This window comes from Schistocerca serialis, chromosome 9 (assembly GCF_023864345.2).
Source record: "Schistocerca serialis cubense isolate TAMUIC-IGC-003099 chromosome 9, iqSchSeri2.2, whole genome shotgun sequence".
Taxonomy (NCBI): Eukaryota; Metazoa; Arthropoda; class Insecta; order Orthoptera; family Acrididae; genus Schistocerca; species Schistocerca serialis.
In genome coordinates this window covers 417,708,008-417,732,532 of record NC_064646.1, presented here as the reverse complement: position 1 = coordinate 417,732,532, position 24,525 = coordinate 417,708,008, and the positions used below count along the sequence as shown (strand labels likewise).

The window sequence follows — 24,525 nt, the reverse complement described above, 5'->3', positions numbered from 1 at the left end:
CACTGACGTGGATCATTGTGCATTAATGCGTTTAAACGATCTTTATCAAACCCTGAAAGTCTTCCTGGACGTGGAAAGTCGCTAATGTGAAAACGATCCTCCTTAAAATGAAAAAACCATTTTCTTGCGTATCCTGTCCAGTGGCTTTATCCCCATTGACGGCGCAAATGTCTCTGGCTGCCTGTGCAGCTGTCACTTCTCTACTGAACTGAAACAGAAGAATGTGTCGGAAATGTTTCGATTTCTCCACTTGGCACTCCATTGTCTAGCGTCCACAACTCCACTCACTATCTCCAAATGACAATATGTAAACTCAAATAGCAAGAGTGATCTACAAAAAAAAATGACAATCGATAAATAAACCCAGGCCAACAGGGATACCAACATGCAAAACAAAAACGCTACGAACATATACATTAACCTAGCAACTTGCGTGTTATGACAGTACGCCGTTTCAAGGCAATGGCGCAGTGAAGAGTTATCACAAACACGTCACTCTTGGTATGGTATATATATACGTAGGTTGGAACTTAAATAGTGGCAACACTTCTGTGGAGACACTATGCAATGGAATCTACTATTGCCGCTGATAGCACACGTTGTTGACATACCTACCTTACCTCCGAGCAAATGGACTCGCCCCTCCTACGTTACCGGTGTGCGCACAGTCGATTGTTTCAGTGATTCCCAGCATCCCGTTCTCAAAGTAGGCGAGTCAGCCCCATCTCATAACAGTTATAGGACACCACCAACCGAAGAATCACAAACTTTGTCGAAGTTTTGTATTTTTTATACAACTTTTCTTGTTATTTATCGAACGGCCCATGTACTTCAACTGCTAAGATGCACTGACAGTCAGACTTTTTTGTACAAGCAAATTTACATCAAGGCTTTTGATATGCAGTGTCATTAGTATTTATTAACTTTTTTAGTACTGTTCTCTTTTTATACAGGACAACCAGTTGCTGATTACCTTTAATATTACTGGATAAGCATTTCTTAAGTCTCTTTAGTAATAATGGAACAAACATACAGCTTTCGAGAAATTTTCAAAGGAATTTACATTGTTACTTTTTAACCTGTTCCAGAATAATCACTTGATGGTGGGAGCAGACTTATGAAAGGATTCTTCCAATAAGTATAGGAAATAAATCTGATCTAAGGGTACCTTCCGCCAGCTGCGCACAAAACACACACACACACACACACACACACACACACACACACACACACACATACACACAGACTAACCCCGAAAAATCACTCTGTTAAACCATAACAAAAACAGCTTTAGCTACCAACCAAGAGTAAAAGCTGCCGATAGGGAACCACATGAAAGTAGTGGGACCGTAGTATCTACATAATGAGCGTGTACAAAAGACCTGAGTAGTACGGACGTGTAGTAAAAGCGATCTCGAATATTACAGTGGTCTACAAGTATGACGGTGGGTGCCTGATGTTATTTGCACAACACAGTTTTGTATCCTCAGTGGTGTGGCACATGTGCAACGATTCATGTTTCCCAGGTAGTGTGTAAGTCTTACTTTATTAGCAAAACACATAACAAGCAATTTTTGACATAATATTGATTCTGATAGACATAAACTGAAAAAAATTCCTGATCTGCTAGAAATCTGACGAAGTCAATGGGCCGGCTGGTGTGGCCGAGCGGTTCTAGGCGCTTCAGTCTGGAACCGCGCGACCGCTACGGTCGAATGTTCGAATCCTGCCTCGGGCATGGATGTGTGTGATGTCCTTAGGTTGGTTAGGTTTAAGTAGTTCCTAAGTCTAGGGGACTGATGACCTCAGATGTTAAGTCCCATAGTGCTTAGAGCCATTTGAACGAAGTCAATGCCCGCCGTGACATGCGTCGTGACGGAAACTACCTGTTACAGATTCACAATTAGTTCTACGTAAGAACAAAAGTCCTGGGACATCGAATCTGGGGAAGGCTAGCGTCTGAGGAGGCTACGGCTTTAGGGGTGATGGCTGGTAGTTCGATGTGGCTGCTGTGGAGTATCTTCCCTAGTAGCTGCTGGAGGATCGTTGCGCTGCGGCGCAAATCCAGAGGCTGGGCTCAGCTGGACAGAGCTGCCGTGCATGGCCGGCGAGAGCTCAGCGAGAGCTTAACAAGATCTCCAATGAATAGGCTACAGGGCGCGGTCGGCGTAAAGCCTGTAACGTGTGCATAAGCTGCCTGCTAGGTGTCCAGCAGTGTAAAAACAGGCAGCAGGCGGAAGGACATGCGCGGCGCTTGATGGTGGGTGTAACACAGTGCTGCGACTGCAGCGCCACTATCGTCGAAGTACAAGCTGCTGGCGGTGAGGCTGGCGTCTTGTCGTAGCTAATCACTTGCCGTACTTGCATTGCACCGCCAGACGCGGAGAAACGCCTGTGGCACTGGAACCCGACTACCCGCTAGTCACGGTTGCTGTACCGGAAGCAGAAGTGGCTGGCGAATGACTATTGCCTTTATTGGTAACCAGCTACAGTGGGATACACATGACTTCAGGAGAATGCTGACTCTCCCTTAAAAGTGGCATACAGGGTATTTAGAAACGAATATACGGAATTTAACGCTTTTTAACATTTATACATTCATATTACAGTTATTATAAAGAATACAGCAAACGAAAGAGCATCTCAAACAGTCTTACAAGTGTTCAGTGTGAGCACTATTCGTTACACAGCGAGTCGGTAGGCGGTTTATTCCCAAACTTTAATCAGTGGGTCTGGAGTAACTGTTGCAACAATGCTGTTTCTAATGTGTCGAGTAGATCAGCTGGTAGAGAAAGCACATACACATTATCCTTTATGAACCCTCAAAGGTAAAAATTAAATGACATCTGGTCGTGTGTGAACATGGAGGTCATGTAAAACAAGTTCGGTCACCCGGCTCCTAGTGGTCGGGTACAACGTTATGCCAGTGAGGTAGCCACCATCTTGCTGCCAAATAAAGATATGTGGTTCAATTTAAGATAAGAACACAAGTTACAATTGTTTCACCGAAAAATAATGACCTGTAAACTTTCCGCCGAGTATTTGGCACAGAAACATTCATTTTAAGAGAGACTCGTGGGGATTTTTTGACTTCCAGATGCTTACATTGTGTATGTTCACATTTTTACTTGGGCAAAATTTCGATTTACCACTGAAGACGGCACGATCCAGAAAATCTTTATAGTCATGTGTTTGCAAAGTTGGCTTGTAAACCGCAGTCTGTTGGCTTTAGATCCTGTAAAAACTGCAAACCCAAGGCCGCTCCCCCCCCCCCCCCCCCTGCCCCCTCCTACTAGCTCTCAGGGAAAGGAAAAACTATCACGTAGTCAGAAGTTTTTATTTTAAGAAAATTACTTAAAACATGAAATTGCGCAGGGTTTTTACAGGGTCGTAACTGGCACTTTGTACGGCGGTTTACAAGTTCCCATTCGTCTTCCAAAATATTAAAAGCGCTCCATACCCCCAGGTGTAGCCCTCTTTCCCGATTTTTTTCATTTGTAACGGAGAAGTCAGACACCAATGATCATAGATGTAGCTTCAAAAATACTTTAGCAGTTCATAATGAGGGTATATTTTCTAACAAAGCTTTCACCCACATAGGGTTAAATTCCCAAAAATTCTGAAACAGGTATTTCTTTGTTTCTGACCGAGAAACCAAATACCAATTTTCATAGGTCTAGCTTAAAAATTGCCTTAACAATGCCATTTTTTAAAAAAAATCTTTATCCCATATTCCACCCCCTTAAGGTTGGAACTTCGAAGAATCCATTTTCAAACGACACCTACAGTATAAGATCTGTATCTCCTCCAAATATCAACATTTTATACCCTAACAATTTGGGCTGGGGATGATGAGTCAGTCACTCAGTGAGGACATTGCTTTTTATTATTATTATTATTATTATTATTATTGTTATGTGCGATTAGACCCTGTTGGATAACGCAGACCTTCTTGATTCTTTTCCCTTTTTTTCACATTGCTCCCATTTTTTCTCCATGGACTCTCTTCCTTTGTCCATTTTGTTTCTGCTTTTTTCAGAGCTTCGTATTCTGAGTTCCCATCTGTTAACTTTCTGCTTAAATACCTTTCTGTCCAAAATATCTGAATAATTTATATGAGCTTTTTGTAGGTCCTTTTTGACCTCTTGTATCCAGGGTATAGTTTTAAGTCCTTCTGTGTATTTAAGAATTTCGTGCTTAAGGTTTCTTTTCGGAAGCCTAGAGACGAGCTCATAAAATTTTAATCGGTTATCTCTAATGTCTGCTGCAAGGTTGGACAATTTCTCAGTTACTTGACGAGACTGTATTTATAACCCTCTTCTGTTTTCTTTGCCCTTACTACATTTCTGACTATTTTAGTTCTTTCTTTAACAAGTATTTTAGGTCACCTTTTATGTGGAGTGTCAGGGTTTCACTGGCATACTGGACTTTAGGTTTTAATACTGTATTACAGTGCCTAATTTTAGTAGTTTTGGACATGCATTTTTTATTGTACACTTTGAAGGTTCTCTCATAGGCCCTCTTTAGTTTTTGGAGGCGAATATTTTGTGCTATTTTCTCTCTCCGCGTAGGTTCAAGGACTTCACCTAAGTATCTAAGTATTTCAAATATGGGAATCTATTGATATGACGGTATTTTTTAGTCAAGTTTTGGGTGTTAGTTTTTGTGCCGATGAACTCAGACTTTAGGAAAGATATTTGCAGACCAACTTTCTCTGCACATTCTTTAAAGGTTTCAACCTGTTCGACTGCCGTTATCATTCGCTAGTACGGCTAAGTCGTCAGCAAAAGCTAAACATGAAATTTTTATGTCATCCTTGACTCGCCCCATCTGTATAGGTTTCCAGCAGTTTTCATTCTTCAATACCCTTTCCCATTCGCGGATGACCTTGTCCAGCACAGTGTTGAATAAGAGAGGAGACAGACAATCACCTTGTCGGACGCCAGTTTTGATAAGGGAGGGCTCAGATATTTCACCCATGAATTTCACTTTGGAGATAGTATTGTTCAATGTTTCTTTGATGAGGTTATGGGTTTTTGGATCTAAATGGTTCAAATGGCTCTGAGCACTATGGGACTTAACATCTGTGGTCAGCAGTCCCCTAGAACTTAGAACTACTTAAAACTAACTAACATAAGTACATCACACACATCCATGCCCGAGGCAGGATTCAAACCTGCGACCGTAGCGGTCATGCGGTTCCAGACTGAAGCGCCTAGAACCGCACGGCCACAACGGCCGGCTTTTGGATCTAACCCTTGTTCTTCAAGTATATCGAAAAGTGCTTGTCGTTCAACTGAGTCGTATGTCTTTTTGAACTCAACAAACGTGCGAATTATTGGGCTGTTTCTGACTGCTTTGTATTTTACCTCTGCTTTTAGACTGAAAAATTTGTTCTGTGCTGGATCTACTGGGGAGAAAGCTATCTTGGTATTCACCAATTTTATTTTGCAGTTGCTCCTGCACTCTTTGAAGAAGACAGGCTGATAAAACTTTGTAAGCGAGCTGAAATAGGGATATACTTCGATCATTATTTACATCAATTTGTCTCCTTCTTTGTGTAATGGATGAATAAGTGCACATTTCCATTCCTGGGTTAATTTTTCTGTCTCCCAAATACTTGCAATGATTTGGGTTAATTCTCTGAGAGAATTTGGTCCTAGAGTTCTCATTAGCTGAGCAATAATCCCATCTTCACCAGATGTTCTACTCTTTCTTAATTTAATAGTGCGTTTGTGAATTTCTTCTTGTGTTGGTGGGAATGATTCAAGGTGCGTGTAAGTAGGCCTTTCTTTATGTAATCTCGAAGGTGGTTCCGGACAATCAAGGAGTGTCGAAAAATTCCCTACAGTTTTCCTGGGTGAAATTTTTCCCATGTATCTGCCCGGCCTTTTTCCATTTCTTCCCAAGCTTAGTTTCTTTGATTCTCCTGGAGTCAAATTTCTACTGGTGCATTTTCTTGCAGTGGGCTCTCTTTGGGTAAACTTCATTTTTATCCGTGTTAGATATTGGTCTGAATCTACATTTGCACCTCTACGGACTTGTATGTCATGAACTTCCTTCTGTAGAGAATACGAGATGGCAACATGATAAATCTGATAATCAACGAGCTCTTTAATGGGGGATCTCCAGGTCCTCTGTTTTCGGGGATTCTTCTTGAATGACGTCGACATGATTTTAACATTGTTTTATTGGCATAGTTCGATAAGCCTTCTTCCGTTTTTGTTGGTAAATTTATCGGCGGGATATTTTCCCACAGATTTACAGTATGTTTTTCTTTGCCTATTTGAGCGCTGAAATCACCCAATAAGACTTTGATGTTCTGCTTTGGAAATTTAGTCATTACTTTCTCAAGGTCGGTCCAGAATTTCTCCACAGCCTGTGAATTCTTTTGTTAGCAATGTTGGTGGGTGTATGAACATTAATTAAGGTATATTTCGTGTTAGCGCTCTGCATGCGCATTGTCGTAAGGCGACTTCTTATGGGGCACATATCTCGAATGGAGTCTGTTACATTTTACTGTATGACATAAGTCATTCCCAGAAGCGGAGCACCTTTAGCTATACGTTTTTCTGTTTTACACTTAAATATGCAGTAATTTCCATAATGTACTGTGGCTTCATCTGTGCATCATGTTTCATAAAGGCCTAAAATCTGAATTTTTTGTAGATCTAACTCCTGTACTAGGATGTGTAATTTTTACGGTTGAATTATAGCGTTGATATTAAATGTGCCTAGATAAGATAGTTTTTGGTGGAAGTCTGTCAGAGAACTCCGACTTTCTCTTTGTTCGTGTCACGAATTATGATAGCTTATAATTGTTTGGCCAATGTTTCCACTGGCTTATTAGAACCAGAGATTGTTAGTTCGTGGAGCAATTAATGCAGTCACCCCTAACATGGGGAACAGACACTGACCAGAAAGCCGCCCATTATGGGCTCAGACGCGTCTGGGTTTGCTATCGTTAGCTTCTATATTAACCCTAAAAGCACGGCTGCCTCTTCCGCCAGTTCCGCCGTACTGATGATCTTCGTCTTCACTGCCGTTGAGGTCTTCACCGTTACTTTGACAAGGGGCCCTCTCAAGGTACTATCACCCGAGCCAAGTGAACCAACGTTTCTTACGAGGTGCGACTCATCCCACTCCTTTCTCAACCGGGATTGGGACCGGCTATGCCTCTTATATATAGAGACCGTTATGTAAGCACTGTTTTTCTAGTTTAGTGTTAATGTTTACTCCCTTTATTTACTTTTCAACTTCTTACCTTTTTAATTAAGTTACCACTGCACTGTCAAGGACAAAATTTAATGTGTATTTCTGCTCCATTTTACATGAGCAGCATATTTTTACAGTCCTGTTTAGAAATATTCTAACTTCTTTGACTATGATAATTAAAGTGTGGTGATGGCACTGCAAACCATAAACTAGTTAACTACATAAATTGATCTGTAGAACAGACACGATATTGTGCCTTTCATTTATATATAATAAAAAACATAACATGTCGTTTTTGTTGCACAGGAAAAGCAGTGCCCGAAATGTTGGAATATCTTCCATCATAGCAATTAACGCAAGCACGATAAACATACATGCACAAGAAGAAAAAATGATATGTCGAAAATTTTAAATCATTGTTGGTTGATAACAAAATTCACTGTCTGAATTATCTCGAATCTGTATTGGAATTCTAAATGACAGAGGGAATGATCTGGCTACCAAAAATGTTGTGTGTTAAATTGACTGAAAGATTAATATATGGAAACATTTATATTTATTACTATATCGACAATACAAATATTGTTCTCGCGGTCTGCTTACTGGGCATGAACACCACTCAGTAATTGGAAAAGTAAGAAGAAAATGGACCATCTCACCTCACCACTCGACTAAGTTAATTATCCGTGAAACAATGTGTGAAAAATACGAGATCGATAGAATGTGTCAGTCACCCCACCTCATTTGTTTCACTGCTGGTTGACAGCCGGCAGTTTTCATCTTCCGTGTTCTGTGACTCAAACTCCTTTATCTGTGCTGGCTGATTGCTGACCTATATTCTTTATGGTATAGCCTGGCAGCCAATGCAATATTATCGACCCAGCGATGGAGTCTGTTGTCTGCAGAGATTATTTCACAGAAGCGGTGTCAGTGTAGTACAGATATTTGGATGCTGAGATAAGACGACGAAGTGCAGACAGATGCTTAAAGATTCGAGCATCAGGCAGCAAAGAGCGTTTATTTAGTATGAAGTGGAAAGTGACGATAGACATCACAATGAATGCAGTGATCTGGCTTAATGTCTGAAGACTCAATCGACTACGCTTTGGAGTGCTTCCACAAGGCAAACACATTGTCTCTCTTCTCCTGTCCGATTCCTCTCTCTCTCTGTATTGCTGGCTCATTAACTCCCTGTATTGCTGGCTCATTGACTGATTCACTCCAGGATGACTGATGGATCTCTGATTTCTTATGTCATTGATCACTCACTGATTATGTTTGCCCCCATGGCTACCCTCTGCGGCTGTGTTGTTACCATGATTCCCCACTCTTTCCGCGAGGGTGCTGAATTTTCCGTTGTACATCTTTGTCATTGGTGGGATCAATTTACTATCCCACCCAGTGAACAACCGATGTTAACTGAACACGCATCCCATACTTCATACAAGATTAAGATTTCGAACTTTCTATGGCTGGCTTGTAACCTGGAAACTCCTGCATTGCTTTAAGGTTTGCCTCGTTGTGGCGTTTTCCAACGCTGACTGCTGGGCTCTGTGAGTATTGCACACCGCCTCGTATCACTAGCAGTCGAGATGACAGGACTCTTATCCGCATGGCTGTAACGGATAGTGCAGCTACGTCTCGATCCCTGAGTCAACAGATGGGGACGTTTGCAAGACAACAACCATCTGCACGAACAGTTCGACGACGTTTGCAGCAGCATGGAGTATCAGCTCGGAGACCATGGCTGCGGTTACCCTTGATGCTGCATCACAGACAGGAGCAACTGCGATGGTGTACTCAACGACGAACCTGGATGCATGAATGGCAAAACGTCATTTTTTCGGATAAATCCAGGTTCTGTTTACAGCATCATGATGATCGCATCCGTGTTTGGCGACATCGCTCGAACGCACATTGGAAGCGTGTATTCGTCATCGCCATACTGGCGTACCACCCGGCGTGATGGTATGGTGTGCCATTGGTTACACATCTCGGTCACCTCTTGTTCGCATTGACGGCACTTTGAACAGTGAACGCTACATTTCAGATGTGTTAAGACCCGTGGCTCTACCCTTCATTCGATCCCTGCGAATCCCTACATTTCAGCAGGATAATGCACGACCGCATGTTGCAGGTCTTTTCTTGATATAGAAAATGTTCGACAGCTGCCCTGGCCAGCACATTCTCCAGATCACTCACCAACTGAAAACGTCTGGTCAATGGTGGCCGAGCAACCGGCTCGTCACAATACGTCAGTCAATACTCTTGATAAACTGTGGTATCGTGTTGAAGCTCCATGGGCAGCTGTACCTGTACACGCCATCCAAGTTCTGTTTGGCTCAATGGCCAGCCGTATAAAGGCCGTTATTGCGGCTAGAGGTGCTTCTTCTGGGTAATGATTTCTCAGGATCTATGCACCGAAATTGCGTGAAAATGTAATCACATGTCAGTTCTTGAATGCCCGTTTATCATCTGCATTTCTTCTTGGTGTCGCAATTTTAATAACCAGTAGTGTACTTGTGTTTAAGGAAAGAGGCAACGTGCTAAGATGCAGTGTGGCCTGGTTTGTCCACAGGGAATAGTACGGCGCGGCGGTCGCCAGCACTGCGGCCCTACCCCAACTGGGAGACGAACCGTCTGGGCAGGGGGCCCACCAGCAGGGGCAGCGCACCGCGCATCACATCCACCTACCGCGTCTGGGTGGATCCCTGCGACCGCCTCTGGGTCGTCGACACCGGGCTCGCCGACCCTGGCAACGGCACTGTCGTCACCATCACCGCACCGCAGATCCTCGTTTTCAACCTGCTCAACGACCGGCCCATCTTCAAGTACAGTCTTTCTTCGTTTTTTTCCTCATTGGTCTTCTGATTTGATGCAGTCCGCCATGAATTCCTCTTCTGTGCCAACCCTTTCATCTGAGAGCAGCTGTTGCAACCTACATCCTCAATCGTTTACTGGATGTATTCCAGTCTCTGCCTTCCTCTACAGTTTTTACCCTCTACACCTCCCTCTCACCGACCGAAGTGGCTAGCACACTGGACTCGCATTCGGGAGGACGACTGTTCAATCCTGCGTCCGGCCATCCTGATTTAGGTTTTCCGTGATTTCCCTAAATCGCTCCAGGCAAATGCCGAGATGATTCCTTTGAAAGGGCACGGCCAACTTCCTTCCTCTACCTTCCCTAATCCGATGAGAACGGTGGCCTCGCTGCCTGGTCTCTTCCCCCCCCCCCTCAAAAAAACACCTCCCTCTAATACCATGGAAGTTCTTCGCTGACGTCTTGACACAGGTCCTATCATCCTCTCCTTTCTTCTTTTCAGTGTTTTCCACATATTCCTTTCCTCTCCGATTCTGCAGAGTACCTCCACATTCCTTTCTAATCAGTCCACCGAATTTCCAAAACTACTCTGTAGCACCATGTCTCAAAAGCTTCGGTTCTCTGCTGTTCTGTTCACATATTCCACAGTCCGTGTGTGCTGTGCTCCAAATGTACATTCTCAGAAATTTCTTCCTCCAATTAAGGCGTATGTTTGGTACTAGTAGACTTCTCTTGGCCGAGAATGACCTTTTCCAGTGCTAGTCTGCTTTTGATATCCTCCTCGCCCCAGCCGGCCGGTGTGGCCGAGAGGTTCTAGGCGCTTCAGTCTGGAACAACGCGACCGGTACGGTCGGAGGTTTGAATCCTGCCTCGGGCATGGATGTGTGTGATATCCTTAGGTTAGTTAGGTTTAAGTAGTTCTAAGTTCTAGGGGACTGATGACCTCAGATGTTAAGTCCCATAGTGCACGGAGCCATTTGAGCCTCCTTGCTCCGCCCGTCATTGGTAGTTTTGGTGCCTAGGTAGCAGAATTTCTTAACTCCGCCCGCTTTGTGATTCCCAATTATGATGTCACGTTTCTCGCTGTTCTCATGTCTGCTAATTCTCATTACTTTCATCTTTCTTCGATTTAATCTCAGTCCATATTCATCCCATTCAACAGATCCTGTAGTTCCTCCTTACTTTCACCGAGGATAGCAATTCCTTACACCTTTTTTAATCCGAGCGCTTCGTATTTGGTCTTCCACTCTTATTGTTCCCTCTTGGTTCTTGTACATACTGTACATTACTTGTCTTTCCCTAAAGCTTACCCCTATTTTTCTCAGAATTTCGAACATCGTGCACCATTTTTCATCGTCGAACGCTTTTTTCGAGTCAACAAATCCTACGAACGTATCTTGAATTTTCGTCAGTCTTGTTTCTATTATCAACCACAATGTCAGAATTGCCTCTCTGGTACCTTTCCCTTTTCTAAATCCAGACAGATCGTCATCTAACATATCTTAAGTTTTCTTTTCCATTCTTCAGTATATTGTCAGTAACTTGGATGCATGAGCTGTAAAGCTGTTTGTGTGATAATTCTTGAACTTGTCAGCTTTTGCAGTCTTCGGAACTGTATGGATGATGTTTTGCCGAAAGTCGGATGGTACGTCGCCGGTCTCATACATTCTACGCACCAACGTGAATGGTCGTTTTGTTGCCACCCCCTAATGATTTTAGAAATTCTGATGGAATGTTATCTATCCCTTTGCCTTATTTTATCTCGCTTCGGCCAATGTTCCATTAAATAACGCTCTTAAGCTAAGTACACTCTTCCTCAAGAAATACTTGTGTCCCCTACGTTTTATATTTCTGTACGTCCTAGTTCATTACATTTGTCCACTTGTAAGAGAGTACCACAGGGTGACACAGAAGAAATAGAACTTTCGAAATGCTTAGTGGCAACCATATACAATTGGCAGCAGTGAGGAATGAGGACCTTGAGTTCTAAACAGTCTCATCATTTGGTAATCACGCATCGTTGCAACGGTCAACAGCGTTATTTTGCCATAATAATGTTTCACAGGAACAATGATAGTTTGGAAAGTGGGCAGAGGAAATTCCGACGTTTTCTCAAACTAGGGTGCCATAGTCGGGTTCCCTGAAAGCACTGTATAAGAACATAAATACAAATTTTTGAACAGGCTAGATCTGCTGTAAGAACGAAACCGACAGGATGGCCGAGGAGTACTCTTACACCACAGGACCTCGAAGGAATATGCATTTACAAAACCCACGGGGTTCAGTTTGTAGTAAGCTAGAGAGAGTTCGTCGAGTTCTCTATTATGTTTTAAATTTCAAAATTTCATCCCAACAAGCTGAAGAACATGCAAAAACTGAAGGAGAACGATTACCAGTTCCTATTAGAAATATGTCAGCAAATTATGACAAACATAAACGAGGACAATGGATTTATTGACAAGTTGTGGATGTCAGATGAGGGCAGTCTTCATCTCATGGGTTACATGGATAAGCGGAACTACCGCTATTAGGCAGACAGCAACCTAATGTAGTTCTAGAACACCCTTACACGTCAGCAAGGTGTTCGTATTGCGTGCAGTTTCGTCACATAGGTCATCGAACCTCACTTTTTCGAAAATGAAGAGCGGATCACAGTGACTATCGCTTCGAATCGGTATGTTGAGATGCTGCACTCTTTTGTCCCAACTGCATTTAACAGTATTCCACAACTTCAAGACACCTGGTTTCAACAGGCTGGTGCGACACAGTACAGTGGCAGGTGTCATCTCAAAATTCTACGACGTTCCCTGGCCTCCAGGATCTCCGAATTTTTCCGTTTGTGATTTTTTCTTGTGCGGCTACCTCTAGAGTCTGGTCTACATGACACGGCCAAGAACACTTGATGAACTAAGGACGACATTCGTGGTGATCCCAACTGATATGTTGCAGCACCCAATGAAGAACCTCAAGAGCAGGTTGGATCATACGTGCAGGACGACGCCGTATATAGAACGTAATTTTGAAACAGTGACAAGTTCGGTTACCATCTCTTAAAAAGCAAGTTGTAGCGGTTCATTTACTGCCATAACATTTTTTGTTGAGGTTTTTTCTATGCTCATTTGATGTTTAAAAAGTTCCCGTTTATCTGTGTCACCCTGTACAGGAATCGGTCGATAGCAATGGATGAGTTAAAACAGTAAATTGAAGTCCAAATTTTCCTGAATCATCCGCCTACTCGCAATGCTTTCGTATTTATCCAGTTTACTACCTCTCTCTTGCACCACTCGGTTCCATTACATAAACTGGTTTGTGTATTACCGCTATGTGTAGTTTCGAGTTGGATTGTTTCATCAAAGCGAACACAGGCTAACAGCGAACGAGTATTCGCTCTGGTGTAAACGAAGGTCGTGTTCGGTCCGCATTCGCTTGTGTTCGTTCGTGTTCCATTGCTTCTCTCTCTTTTAACAAACCATTAAAGGAAGTTCACGTCCTTTCCGCTTCGGCACTTTCAGTACAGAAATTACTTTTGTTGTTGTTGACATGAGTATCATTGCTGATAAAAGAATATAGATAGCATACGTGTTTCTGGGATCCAAGAAATCCGCAGCACAAATGCCGGAGGACTCATAGGTCCGTGTGGAGACAAGAAAAATTTTATAGATTCAGTAGAAGCTTATATCAGGCAGGAACGAAGTGAATAGACACAATCTTTGTAATTCTTTTCCTTGCAAAGGAAACAGCAAATTTCCTTCAAAATAAACAAGCGTGAATGTATATTAATTACGCAGAGTAAAATAAAACTTAACGTTTGATAATGTGTCATTGTAATGTTAGAGGATTTTGGTGATAAAGGAAAATGGTTTATCTGTGTTCAAGCAATCTATCCTCCAACAAACTAGATAGCAGATTTTATCAAGTATCCTATGTGGTAGGTCATATGTACATTCCGTATTTCATTAAATACATTTTATTGACGTTGTCCACCTTACACGTACAGTACTTTAATAAAATCCTTGAAGTGCCTCGCTTGTGGGGCGTTCGGTCACCAAGAGGATCAAGCCAGAATAGGAGAGTTTGAGAGAAAGGGACATAAAGTTTTTGTTGAATAATTAATTACAGGAAAAAGTTTACACTATTTAAAGTATTTACATTACCTATTTAAAGAATTTACATGATAAAATATCTTTTACGTAATGTATGTACAAATTAAACTTCCTGGCAGATTAAAACTGTGTGTCGGACCGAGACTCGAACTCGCGACCTACGAGCCTCGGTCCGTTACACAGTTTTAAAATTTTGTATTTCAGTTAACATTTTGTATTTGGGGGGGATCCACAGCCTCCAGATGCTTAATAAACGTAAACACAGTTTTAATTTGGCAGGAAGTTTCATACCAGTGCACAGTCACTTTGCTGTAGAGTCAAAATTTCATTCTGGTATTCACATAATTCGTATGGGTGAATGTAAGTATCGTTACATGCTATCATGAGTAGAAAAGTAAAATTTTGGAGTTGATTCTTTTGTGCACTGAATGTATTATACTTGTATCTGGATGTTACAAAAGTATGTCATTGGATGGCCAGGCTTCCTTATTGCATCAACTTCGTCAAACAGCACATCAGGGTTCAAAGTCCGCTTATAAATCGGGTAAAAGAAGACTCTGGTGCATCTGTAATCATTTCAAATGGTTCAAATTTCTTTGAGCACTATGGGACTTAACATCTGAGGTCATCAGTCCTCTAGAACTTAGAACTACTTAAACCTAACTAACCTGAGGGCATCACACACATCCATGGCCGAGGCAGGATTCGAAACTGAGCCGTGGCGGTCGCTCGGTTCCAGATTGAAGCGCCTAGAACCGATCGGTCACACCGGCCGGCCTGTAATCATTTCATAATCAGCCATTTGCCATCATAACCATCAAGGTCGCTGATATTCCGGTGTGTTATCTTCCATATCTTCAGATGAATCACTCATAATCAACAGTCCGCTTGAATTGGAGCTCATGTATTGACAAAACAAACCGTGCACAGTGCACAGTGTGACAATGAACATCTTCCTATTGTTCTTCCTTAAATTCCAGGCGTGGGGTTTATCAACAGGTAGTTGGCTGTGGGATCCCCACTGGAATACTTCCAGGATATTGCCTGGGAAACAGCACACCTTAAAAGCAACGTCTTTTATCGATACGTGGACGATACTTTCGCGGTCTGGCTGCATGTCGAGAACAATCTAATTGAATTTCTCAACCATTTGAACAGCATACAAGTGAACTTCAAGTTCACATTGGAATTATAAGAAAATTGGTGCCCACCCTTCCTCGATATCCTAATAAAGAAGAAAACGCCCATCACACTGGGACACTCGATCTACCGAAAGAACACAGACCTGTACCTCAACGCCAACAGTTGCCATGACCCAGCACAACGGAAATCCGTGCTGACTGCCCTTGTCCGCAGAGCTCACAACGTATGCGACAAGGACAGTTTATCAAGTGATATTCAGCACCTGAAGAAAACCTTCCGGAAGAATGGCTACACCGAAACGCAGATTAGACGCGCTCTCAACATGAGAAGAAAGGGGACCTTCAGCAAAAAGAGACCAACAAAGGTCTGGCGTACCTCCCGTAGGCAAGGCCGCCCACGGCAAATATTGCCAGGATACTGGAGAAGGACAAGGTAAAAACCATCTTCCGTCCTGTAGAAATATCAGGGATATGCTGAGCTCAATGAAGGACAACTTGGGTCTAAGAACACCGGGTGTCTACACCATTTCTTGTGAATGTGGAAACCAATAGACCGGAGACGCAGCGTTACATCACACAACGCATCTCTGAACATGTGAGAAGCGTTCCCCTCGGACAAAAGGAAAAATCCGCTGTAGCGGAGCACAGACTCAGTGAAGAACACACGTTTAAATTTGAACAAATCAAGAGGCAGTGGAGATACGGGTCAGTGATAACCTGGTCAACCAGGATAGCGGCTTCCAACTCAGCACCGCGCGGAACACAATATTAGCGAGAATAAGACGAGAGTGCATCATTGGAGGCAGGTCGGTGGCAGCGGATCGAAGAAACAGGCAGCACCGATACGAGACGCCAGGACTCGGCGCCGCAGGTTCCGCCCCCCCCCCTCCTCCCTCCCCCTCAACAAGCACCGCCGCGCCGATTCCGCTCGCGCCTGATTGGCCCGACCGGCACCGAGGATGCAGAGAAATCTATGCGCCAGCGGCTATAAAGATCCCGACGAAACGTGAACCTCACACTTCGCCTGATGATGGCAAGTAAGAAACTTGCTGAAATGTTGCTGGAGAACGACGCATTGACTCGACTCGCAACCTGAGAAGATTTTATCATCCAGATTCGCCAAGAAAGGCTACATTCTCATAAAAATATTAGTCCGCTCTCTCAAGACAGCACATTTTTCGATTTGGAACTCTTTCTCCACGATAACGCCCCTGCACACACGACATTAAGTGTCAGGCAGTTTTTGGTCAAAAACCAAATGACAAAGGATCCTCACCCACTCTGCACACCGTACCTTACCCCACTTTGACTTTTTTTTATTCCCGAGAATGAAAAGGAAACCGAAAGAGAAAGTTTTCTCGAGACATGAAAGAAGTGGGAAAAAATCGCCGAAGGCACTAAACAGCACAACCTCAGAGCGGGCTAAACACAGGTCCACCAATGTAAAGGATCTGGGACAAGTGTCTGATGGACACTATATAAATCCTCCCACTCTGCTCCCTTAGTGCTATAACCGTGATATATTTTCAGTAGGGAAAAACGGTCAAGGTTGCAATGGCAGAAGAAGCTTTATTGACGCGTTTCGCCTTTTTGAGACATCCTCACAATAGCTATATGCGAAAAATACAGAAAAACAGATTAGGAGTATGGTCTTATCTGGCATGAGAAGGCATTAAATCTTTTTTAAAAAAGTTCTATAAAAGCACCAGAGTGAAGGGACTTACTAGGAACTGCGCGTAACACATTTAATCATAAGTAGCCGAAGCTTTTGGTGTGGACCCAGAATGCAAAAGTAAAAGAATTGTTAAAAAAACGTTGCCCTATAGTTGCAACGCAGAGCCAGATTCGTAGTAGAACCGTGAAAGAGCATAGCTGCATGCCTTCGCACCAGGTTATAATCGTCGACTCTCTCAAAGTTCCACTACCAAAATGTAGGACAACAGTTAGTTTTTTCTTGCAGAAGTTATGAAGATGCCTCAAAAAGGCGAAACGCGTCAATAAACTTGCTCTCATTACTACATTTTTTACTTTCCTACTGATGATGGACAGTATTTTGAAGGTGTTTGAATCTGAAAATATTCCGTCAAACACACGATTTTCTGTAAAACTACTCTCGTTATTTTTTAGTCCCCCCGCAGCAGGAAAAGGCAATTTGATTTGCAAAACAAGTTCAAAATGGCTCTGAGCACTATGCGACTTAATTTCTGAGGTCATCAGTCGCCTAGAACTTAGAACCAATTAAACCTAACTAACGTAAGGACATCATACAAATTCATCCCCGAGGCAGGATTCGAACCTGCGACCGTAGCGGTCGCTCGGTTCGAGACTGCAGCGCCTAGAACCGCACGGCCTGGAAAACAAGTATTTATATAATTGCGTAGGCTTCCGCGGCCAGAGTCATTCGACATAAAAGTTTTCTAGGTTTGGTACCGCGTCATAATGTAAAAAACTACTGCTGCTATAGAAAAACCAACGTTTTCGGCCACGATTGAAGCGGCCTTCTTCTGGGTCTAATGGTGCGTTCCAGCTGTGCAGTGTCCTTTATATTTTGTTGTTAATGTTCACTGCGCATGGAATTACATCATAATTTTAAAAAGGTAAATAGTTGCATTGGTCACTTAAGGAAGAAGGAGAGGGAACTTTATTTTAGTAATAACGTATTAAAATAACCACCTGGAAAAATAAAGTTCCCTCTCCTTCTTCCTTAAGTGACCAATGAAACTATCTACCTTTTTAAAATTATGATGTAATTCCATGCGCAGTGACCATTAACAACAAAATATAAAGGACACTGCATAGCTAGAACGCACCATTAGACCCAGAAGAAGGCCGCTGCAATCGTGGCCGAAACGTTGGTTTTTCTATAGCAGCAGTAGTTTTTACATTACGACGCGGTACCAAACCCAGAAAACTTTTATGTCGCAGTATTTATATGCTTGCTGCGGAGGATGGCCACACAAACAAACTTGATTTTATAAGTCTTTTGGTGTCCCTGTCAGTGGTAGTCTGTACAATCGCAAGTAAATTACCCTACATTTATCGATGTAGATATTGCAGATACTGTGTATCTGCACTGCCTTACGTGCTGACGCGCGGCCGTGTGCCCGCAGCTACTACCTGAAGGAGGCGGACTACCGACCGAACTCGTTCTTCGCGCACATCGCGGTGGACGTGACGGCGGGCAGGTGCGCCGAGGCGTTCGCCTACCTGCCGGACCTGGGCTCCTACGCCATGGTGGTGTTCGACCTGGCGCGCATGTCGTCGTTCCGCGTGCAGCACCACTTCTTCTTCTTCGAGCCGCAGCACGGCGACTACCGCATCGCCGGGCTGGACTTCCAGTGGACGGACGGCGTCTTCTCGGCGGCGCTGTCGGCGCCAGACCCCGCGGACGGCGGCTTCCGCACCCTCTACTTCCACGCGCTGTCCGCCACCACCGAGTACGCCGTCTCCACCAGACTCCTGCGCAACAGGTTGGTTCACTCTGCCCCACAGTGAATTACGTGTGCCGAGAGACATTAAAAATGGCCAAACGATTTGAGAAACGAATTGTCTGAAAGCAAGAAATAAAATACACTACTGGCCATTGAAATTGCTACACCACGAAGATGACGTGCTACAGACGCGAAACTTAACCGACAGGAAGAAGATGCTGTGATACGCAAATGATTAGCTTTTCAGAGTATTCACACAAGGTTGGCGCCGGTGGTGACACAACGTGCTGACATGAGGAAAACTTCCAACCGATTTCTCATACACAAACAGCAGTTGACCGGCGTTGCCTGGTGAAACGTTGTGATTCCCTGCGTAAGGAGGAGAAATGCGTACCATCACGTTTCCGACTTTGATAAAGGTCGGATTGTAGCCTATCGCGATTGCGGTTTATCGTATCGCGACATTGTTCCTCGAGTTGGTCGAGATCCGGTGACTGTTAGCAGAATATGACATCGGTGAGTTCAGGAGGGTAATACGGAACGCCGTGCTGCATCCCAACGGCCTCGTATCACTAGCAGTCGAGATGACAGGAATCTTATCCGCATGGCTGTAACGGATCGTGCAGCCACGTCTCGATCCCTGAGTCAACAGATGGGGACGTTTGCAAGACAACAACCATTTGCACGAACAGTTCGACGACGTTTGCAGCAGCATGGACTATCAGCTCGGAGACCTCGGCGGCGGTTACCCTTGACGCTGCATCACAGAGAGGAGCGCCTGCAATGGTGTACTCAACGACGAACCTGGATGCATGAATGGCAAAACGTCACTTTTTCGGATAAATCCAGGTTCTGTTTACAGAATCATGATGGTCGCATCCGTGTTTGGCGACATCGCGGTAAACGCACATTGGAAGCGTGTATTCGTCATCGCCATACTGGCGTATCACCCGGCGTGGTGGTATGGGGTGCCATTGGTTACACGTCACGGTCACCTCTTGTTCGCATTAGCGGCACTTTGAGCAGTGGACGTTACATTTCAGATGTGTTACGACCCGTGGTCCTACCCTTCATTCGATCCCCGCGAAACCCTACATTTCAGCAGGATAATGCACGACCGCATGTTGCAGGTCCTGTACGGGCCTTTCTTGATACAGAAAATGTTCGACTGCTGCCCTGGTCAACACATTCTCCTGATATCTCACCAATTGAAAACGTCTGATGGATGGTGGGCGAGCAACTGGCTCGTCACAATACGCCACTCTTGATGAACTGCGGTATCGTGTTGAAGCTGCATGTGCACCTGTACCTGTACACGCCATCCAAGATCTGTTTGACTCAATGACCAGGCTATCAAGGCCGTTATTAAGGCCAGAGGTGGTTGTTCTGGGTACTGATTTATCAGGATCTATGCACCAAACTCGCATTAAAACGTAATCACATGTCAGTTCTAGTATAATATATTTGTCCGATGAATACCCGTTTATTATCTGCATTTCTTCTTGGTGTAGCAATTTTAATGGCTAGGTTACAGAAACATTTGAATGATGCAACACCGACAAAGATCCCCTAATACTATTCGTGATTCTAACACTGAAGTTTAAATTTTCAAGTGGCACCTCAAAAAATGATATAAATGGCTCTGAGCTTTATGGGACTTAACATCTGAGGTCATCAGTCCCCTAGAACTTAGAACTACTCAAAGCCAACTAACCTAGGGACATCACACACATCCATGCCCGAGGCAGGATTCTAACCTGCGACCGTATCAGTCGCACGGTTCCGGACTGAAGCGCCTAGAACCGCTCGGACCACCGCTGCCAGCTAGTGGCACCTCATTTGCTGTACATAAGAGGGGCGTTCAGTAAGTAATGCAAGCGGTTCCTTTTATTGAGGATTCCAATACACCACATTATCTCCCCACTCCTTTGGTTGCAAAACCATATTTTTCACCTTCCGGGGAGGGCTCCTATGCCACGCGGTACCACTCTAATAATCGACATCGAAGCCAACGTCTTGCTTCATCAATAACCTTCCCATCATCCATGTACTTCTTCCTGCAGAGTGCATTGGCCCAAACAGAAAGGTGTGAGATCTGGGCTGTAGGACTGATAAGGAAGGACGAGTCCAATGAAGTTTCGTGAGCTCCTCTCGAGGGCCTATATTTGTGCGAGGGCTTGCGCTGTCATGGAGAAGGAGCAGTTCGTTTGAACTTTTCTGGCGACGAACACGCTGAAATCGTTTCTTCACTTTCACTTCAACAGACTTCAAAGTTTAGCGTTGTACCATGAGGGAGCGCATCAAATAGAATAACCCCTTCAGAATTCCAAAAGCTCGCCGGCATGGCTTTACCACCAGAGGGTGTGGTTTTGAATTCTTTTTCGGGTGAGAGGTAGTGTGGCGGCGCCCTATGGATTGCCGTTTTGTTTTCGGTTCGATATTATGAACCCATGTTTTCATCGCCGGTGATAATGGTCACCAAAAAATTCTCACAATTAGCGTTGTAACGTGCAAGCAGTTTAGCACAAATGGTTGTCCATTGCTCTCTATCGCATTCTGTTGAGGGACGGGGAGGGCACCGATCTTTGAGTGCCCCAACTAGAAGACAAATGTGTCAGCCCCACCAACAGAGACGTCCAATTGTGCAGCGAGTGGTGTTTGATTGTGATCCGTGGATCAACTCGAATGAGAGTGTCCGCACGTTCCAACGTTGCAGGAGTCACAGCTGTGTCAGCCGGCCGGCACGAGGGAGATCAGATGGGTTATCTCGCTGCGATGATGACAGGGGTCTCGTTCAACGACTCACCGTGGCTTTGTTCACTGCCAGGTCTCCATACACATTCTTCAGGTGCCTAGGCATATCTGCGATGTTCTCGTTTTCTGCCAAAAGAAACTCAATGACAGATCTCTGCTTGGAAAGCACCTCTGTCACAGACGCCATTTTGTAGGCTACCTGTAGCGCCGCCACCTATTGGAACATTATGAAACCTTACGGGCTGAAGAGGGAATATTCCACGATATCCCACGACAAATTTCGGGTTTTTCAACCAAAATTAGCTGAGGAAAAAAGTGTTGCATTGCTTATTTCAAACGCCAAAATTTCGAGCACCATTCTATGACACGTCAAGCGTTTCTCTATTCCGTTTCATTGATTACTCGTAGACAAATTATTTCACAAAACATTTCACGGTTTAAAAAAAGTTATTTCAGAATTGTTTCTTAACCGTTAAATATCGCGTAAATTGAACTTTTTACGGGAAATATAGCTCTATACCGTGGAGAAACGATTTTATTGACACTTCATTTATGAAATATTCCATTTTTTTCTGAAATCATTACAGAGAATTTCTTAAATATCCAGATTACTTTCAAGTAGTTACATACACCCTCTTCAAATTTTAAGTTTATATTCATAGCAGTTTTCGGTGGGCACTGATGTGTCAGTGAATCAGTGAGACCCTGCTGCACCCTCCTATGGGTTTATTTTATAAAAACAGTGAAACAAACTTTTTTATTTCTAACAGAGGAGCCAAGTTTTCATAGATTTAGCTTCAAAAATGCTTCTATAATGGAATACTTCCATAAAAACTTTCATCGCCTGTTCACTGCCATACGGGTTGAATTTCCAAAAACAGTGAAACACGTGTTTTTTATGTATTACTGAGACTCCAAATACAAGTGTTCTTGGGTTTAGCTACAAAATGCTTTCGTAATGTCACATTTTGGTAAACATTTTCATCCCCTATTTCACCCCCTTAAGGCTTGAATTTCCAAAAACGCTTAAACATTTTTTTTATTTGCAACCGAGAATTTAAATGTGAATTCTAAAATTTTCCTGGCGAATTGAACAGAGAATTTAAATATCAATTTTCATTGTTGTATCTTTAACAATATTTCAATTGTTCTTTAATAACGATCTATTTTCACAAAAGACTTTCGCCCACCATTTCACACCCACAGAGGGTTAAATTTCCAAAAACGCTGAAATACATCTTTCTTCAGAGATCAAATACCAATTTTCGTCGATCTAGTTTCAAAATTACGTTAATAGCGCTATATTTTCAAAAAGCCTTTCATCTCCTAATTTACCCCTAAAGGGTGAAATTTCAAAAATTCCTTTGTTAAACGACACCTACAGTATGATATCAACACCCTCTCCAAATTTCTGATTTCTATCCTTAGCGGCTTGGGCTGGGCGATAATGAGTCAGACGGTCAGGACATTTGCACTGCAAGTAATCTTTGGGTGTAAAATGGGAACAGGAAAAGGGCAACAACAATAAAAAAATTATAAATGTTTAGACGATATAAACATTACCCTATAAAAGTGTACAAAATATTATGAACCCAAACAACCAACAGTACAAGGTTTCTTAACATTTTACAACGTGCTTATTCAAACAGTGAACTACGTCGTCGATGGGAAAACAGCGGCTTGCAGAAGGTCCACAGCCAAAAAAAATTTTCTTTTTTTTTTTGTTTCTTTACAACGCGCGCATTTAATTCAGCATGATGTTCAAATGTACAATCATGCAAGGGGGCAGTAACACACACGTAAGGCAATTTACAATCACAAACTCAAAGCAGAGAAACGTTGCCACACAGTTATTAATAGCTCCCACAACACCGGGTTGCAGAATGGTCGTCCAGGGCGAAACACTCGTCTCACCTGCCTCGTCCGCCCTCAGCACGGCACACTGCGCCTCCTCCCAGCGGCCGCGCTAGCAGCGCGCTCGTGTAGTCTCCGCAACGCCCTCTAGCAAAGCGCGGAAGCTCCAAACACGAGTAAACCAAGGGAAAAACAGGAACAGTGGCAAACGACACGGTTCAAGGGAGAGCTGCAGAGGATCGATGCTTGGGGCAGGGGTTGCCCTCTAGCAAAGCGCGGAAGCTCCAAACACGAGTAAACCAAGGGAAAAACAGGAACAGTGGCAAACGACACGGTTCAAGGGAGAGCTGCAGAGGATCGATGCTTGGGGCAGGGGTTGCCCTCTAGGAAAGTGCGGAAACTCCAAACCCGAGTAAGCCAAGGGAAAAACAGGAACAGTGGCCAACGACACGGTTCAAGGGAGAGCTGCAGAGGATCGACGCTTGGGGCAGGGGTTGCCCTCTAGGAAAGCTCGGAAACTCCAAACACGAGAAGACCAAGTGAAAAACAGGAACTGTGGTGAACGATACGGTTCAAGAGAGACCTGTAGTATATCGACGCTTGGGGCAGGGGTTGCCGCTACGAAGGAGAGAATTTACTAAACCTTCGTTCAAATAATTGTTGACTGTTGCTCGTCGTTCCGAGATCCATACTACACACAACAAAAAAGTTTTGCATCACCGCGGTTCCAAGAGTTACGGAACCTGTACAGAAAATTGGAATCGAGATCAACATAAACACCATCTCCGCCATTTTTATTGCTCATGAGAACCACACATTGCATGTAGTACCACCATATAGCGAGACCTTAAGAGGTGGTGGTCCAGATTGCTGTACACTCCGGTACCTCTAATACTCTGTAGTACGTCCTCTTGTATCGATGCATGCCTGCATTCGTCGTGTCATACTATCCACAAGTTCATCAAGATACTGGTCCACATTGTCGCACTCCTCAACAGCGATTGAGTTGGTGTGGTAAGCGTCGTCCATAAACAGCCCTTTTCATTCTATCCGAGGCATGTTCGATAGGGTCATGTCTGGAGAACATTCTGGCCTCTCTAGTCGAGCAATGTCGTTAACCCGAAGGAAGTCATTCACGAGATGTGGACGATGGGGTCCCGAATTTTCGTCCATGAAGACGAATGCCTTGCCAATATGCTGCCGAT

The 24,525-nt window shown here is 43.7% G+C and overlaps 1 protein-coding gene across 1 annotated transcript in view; it reads left to right on the top strand.

The window, feature by feature from the left end:
* LOC126419663 (L-dopachrome tautomerase yellow-f2-like) overlaps positions 1-24,525 on the top strand; it is a gene marked incomplete at its 5' end in the record, with an annotated part of 44,470 nt that overhangs the window by 7,225 nt on the left and 12,720 nt on the right. The window contains 2 exons of the mRNA XM_050086851.1: positions 9,794-10,046; positions 18,392-18,751. Coding sequence (XP_049942808.1) covers positions 9,794-10,046; positions 18,392-18,751 — 613 coding nt within the window. The remainder of the gene's footprint in view (positions 1-9,793; positions 10,047-18,391; positions 18,752-24,525) is intronic.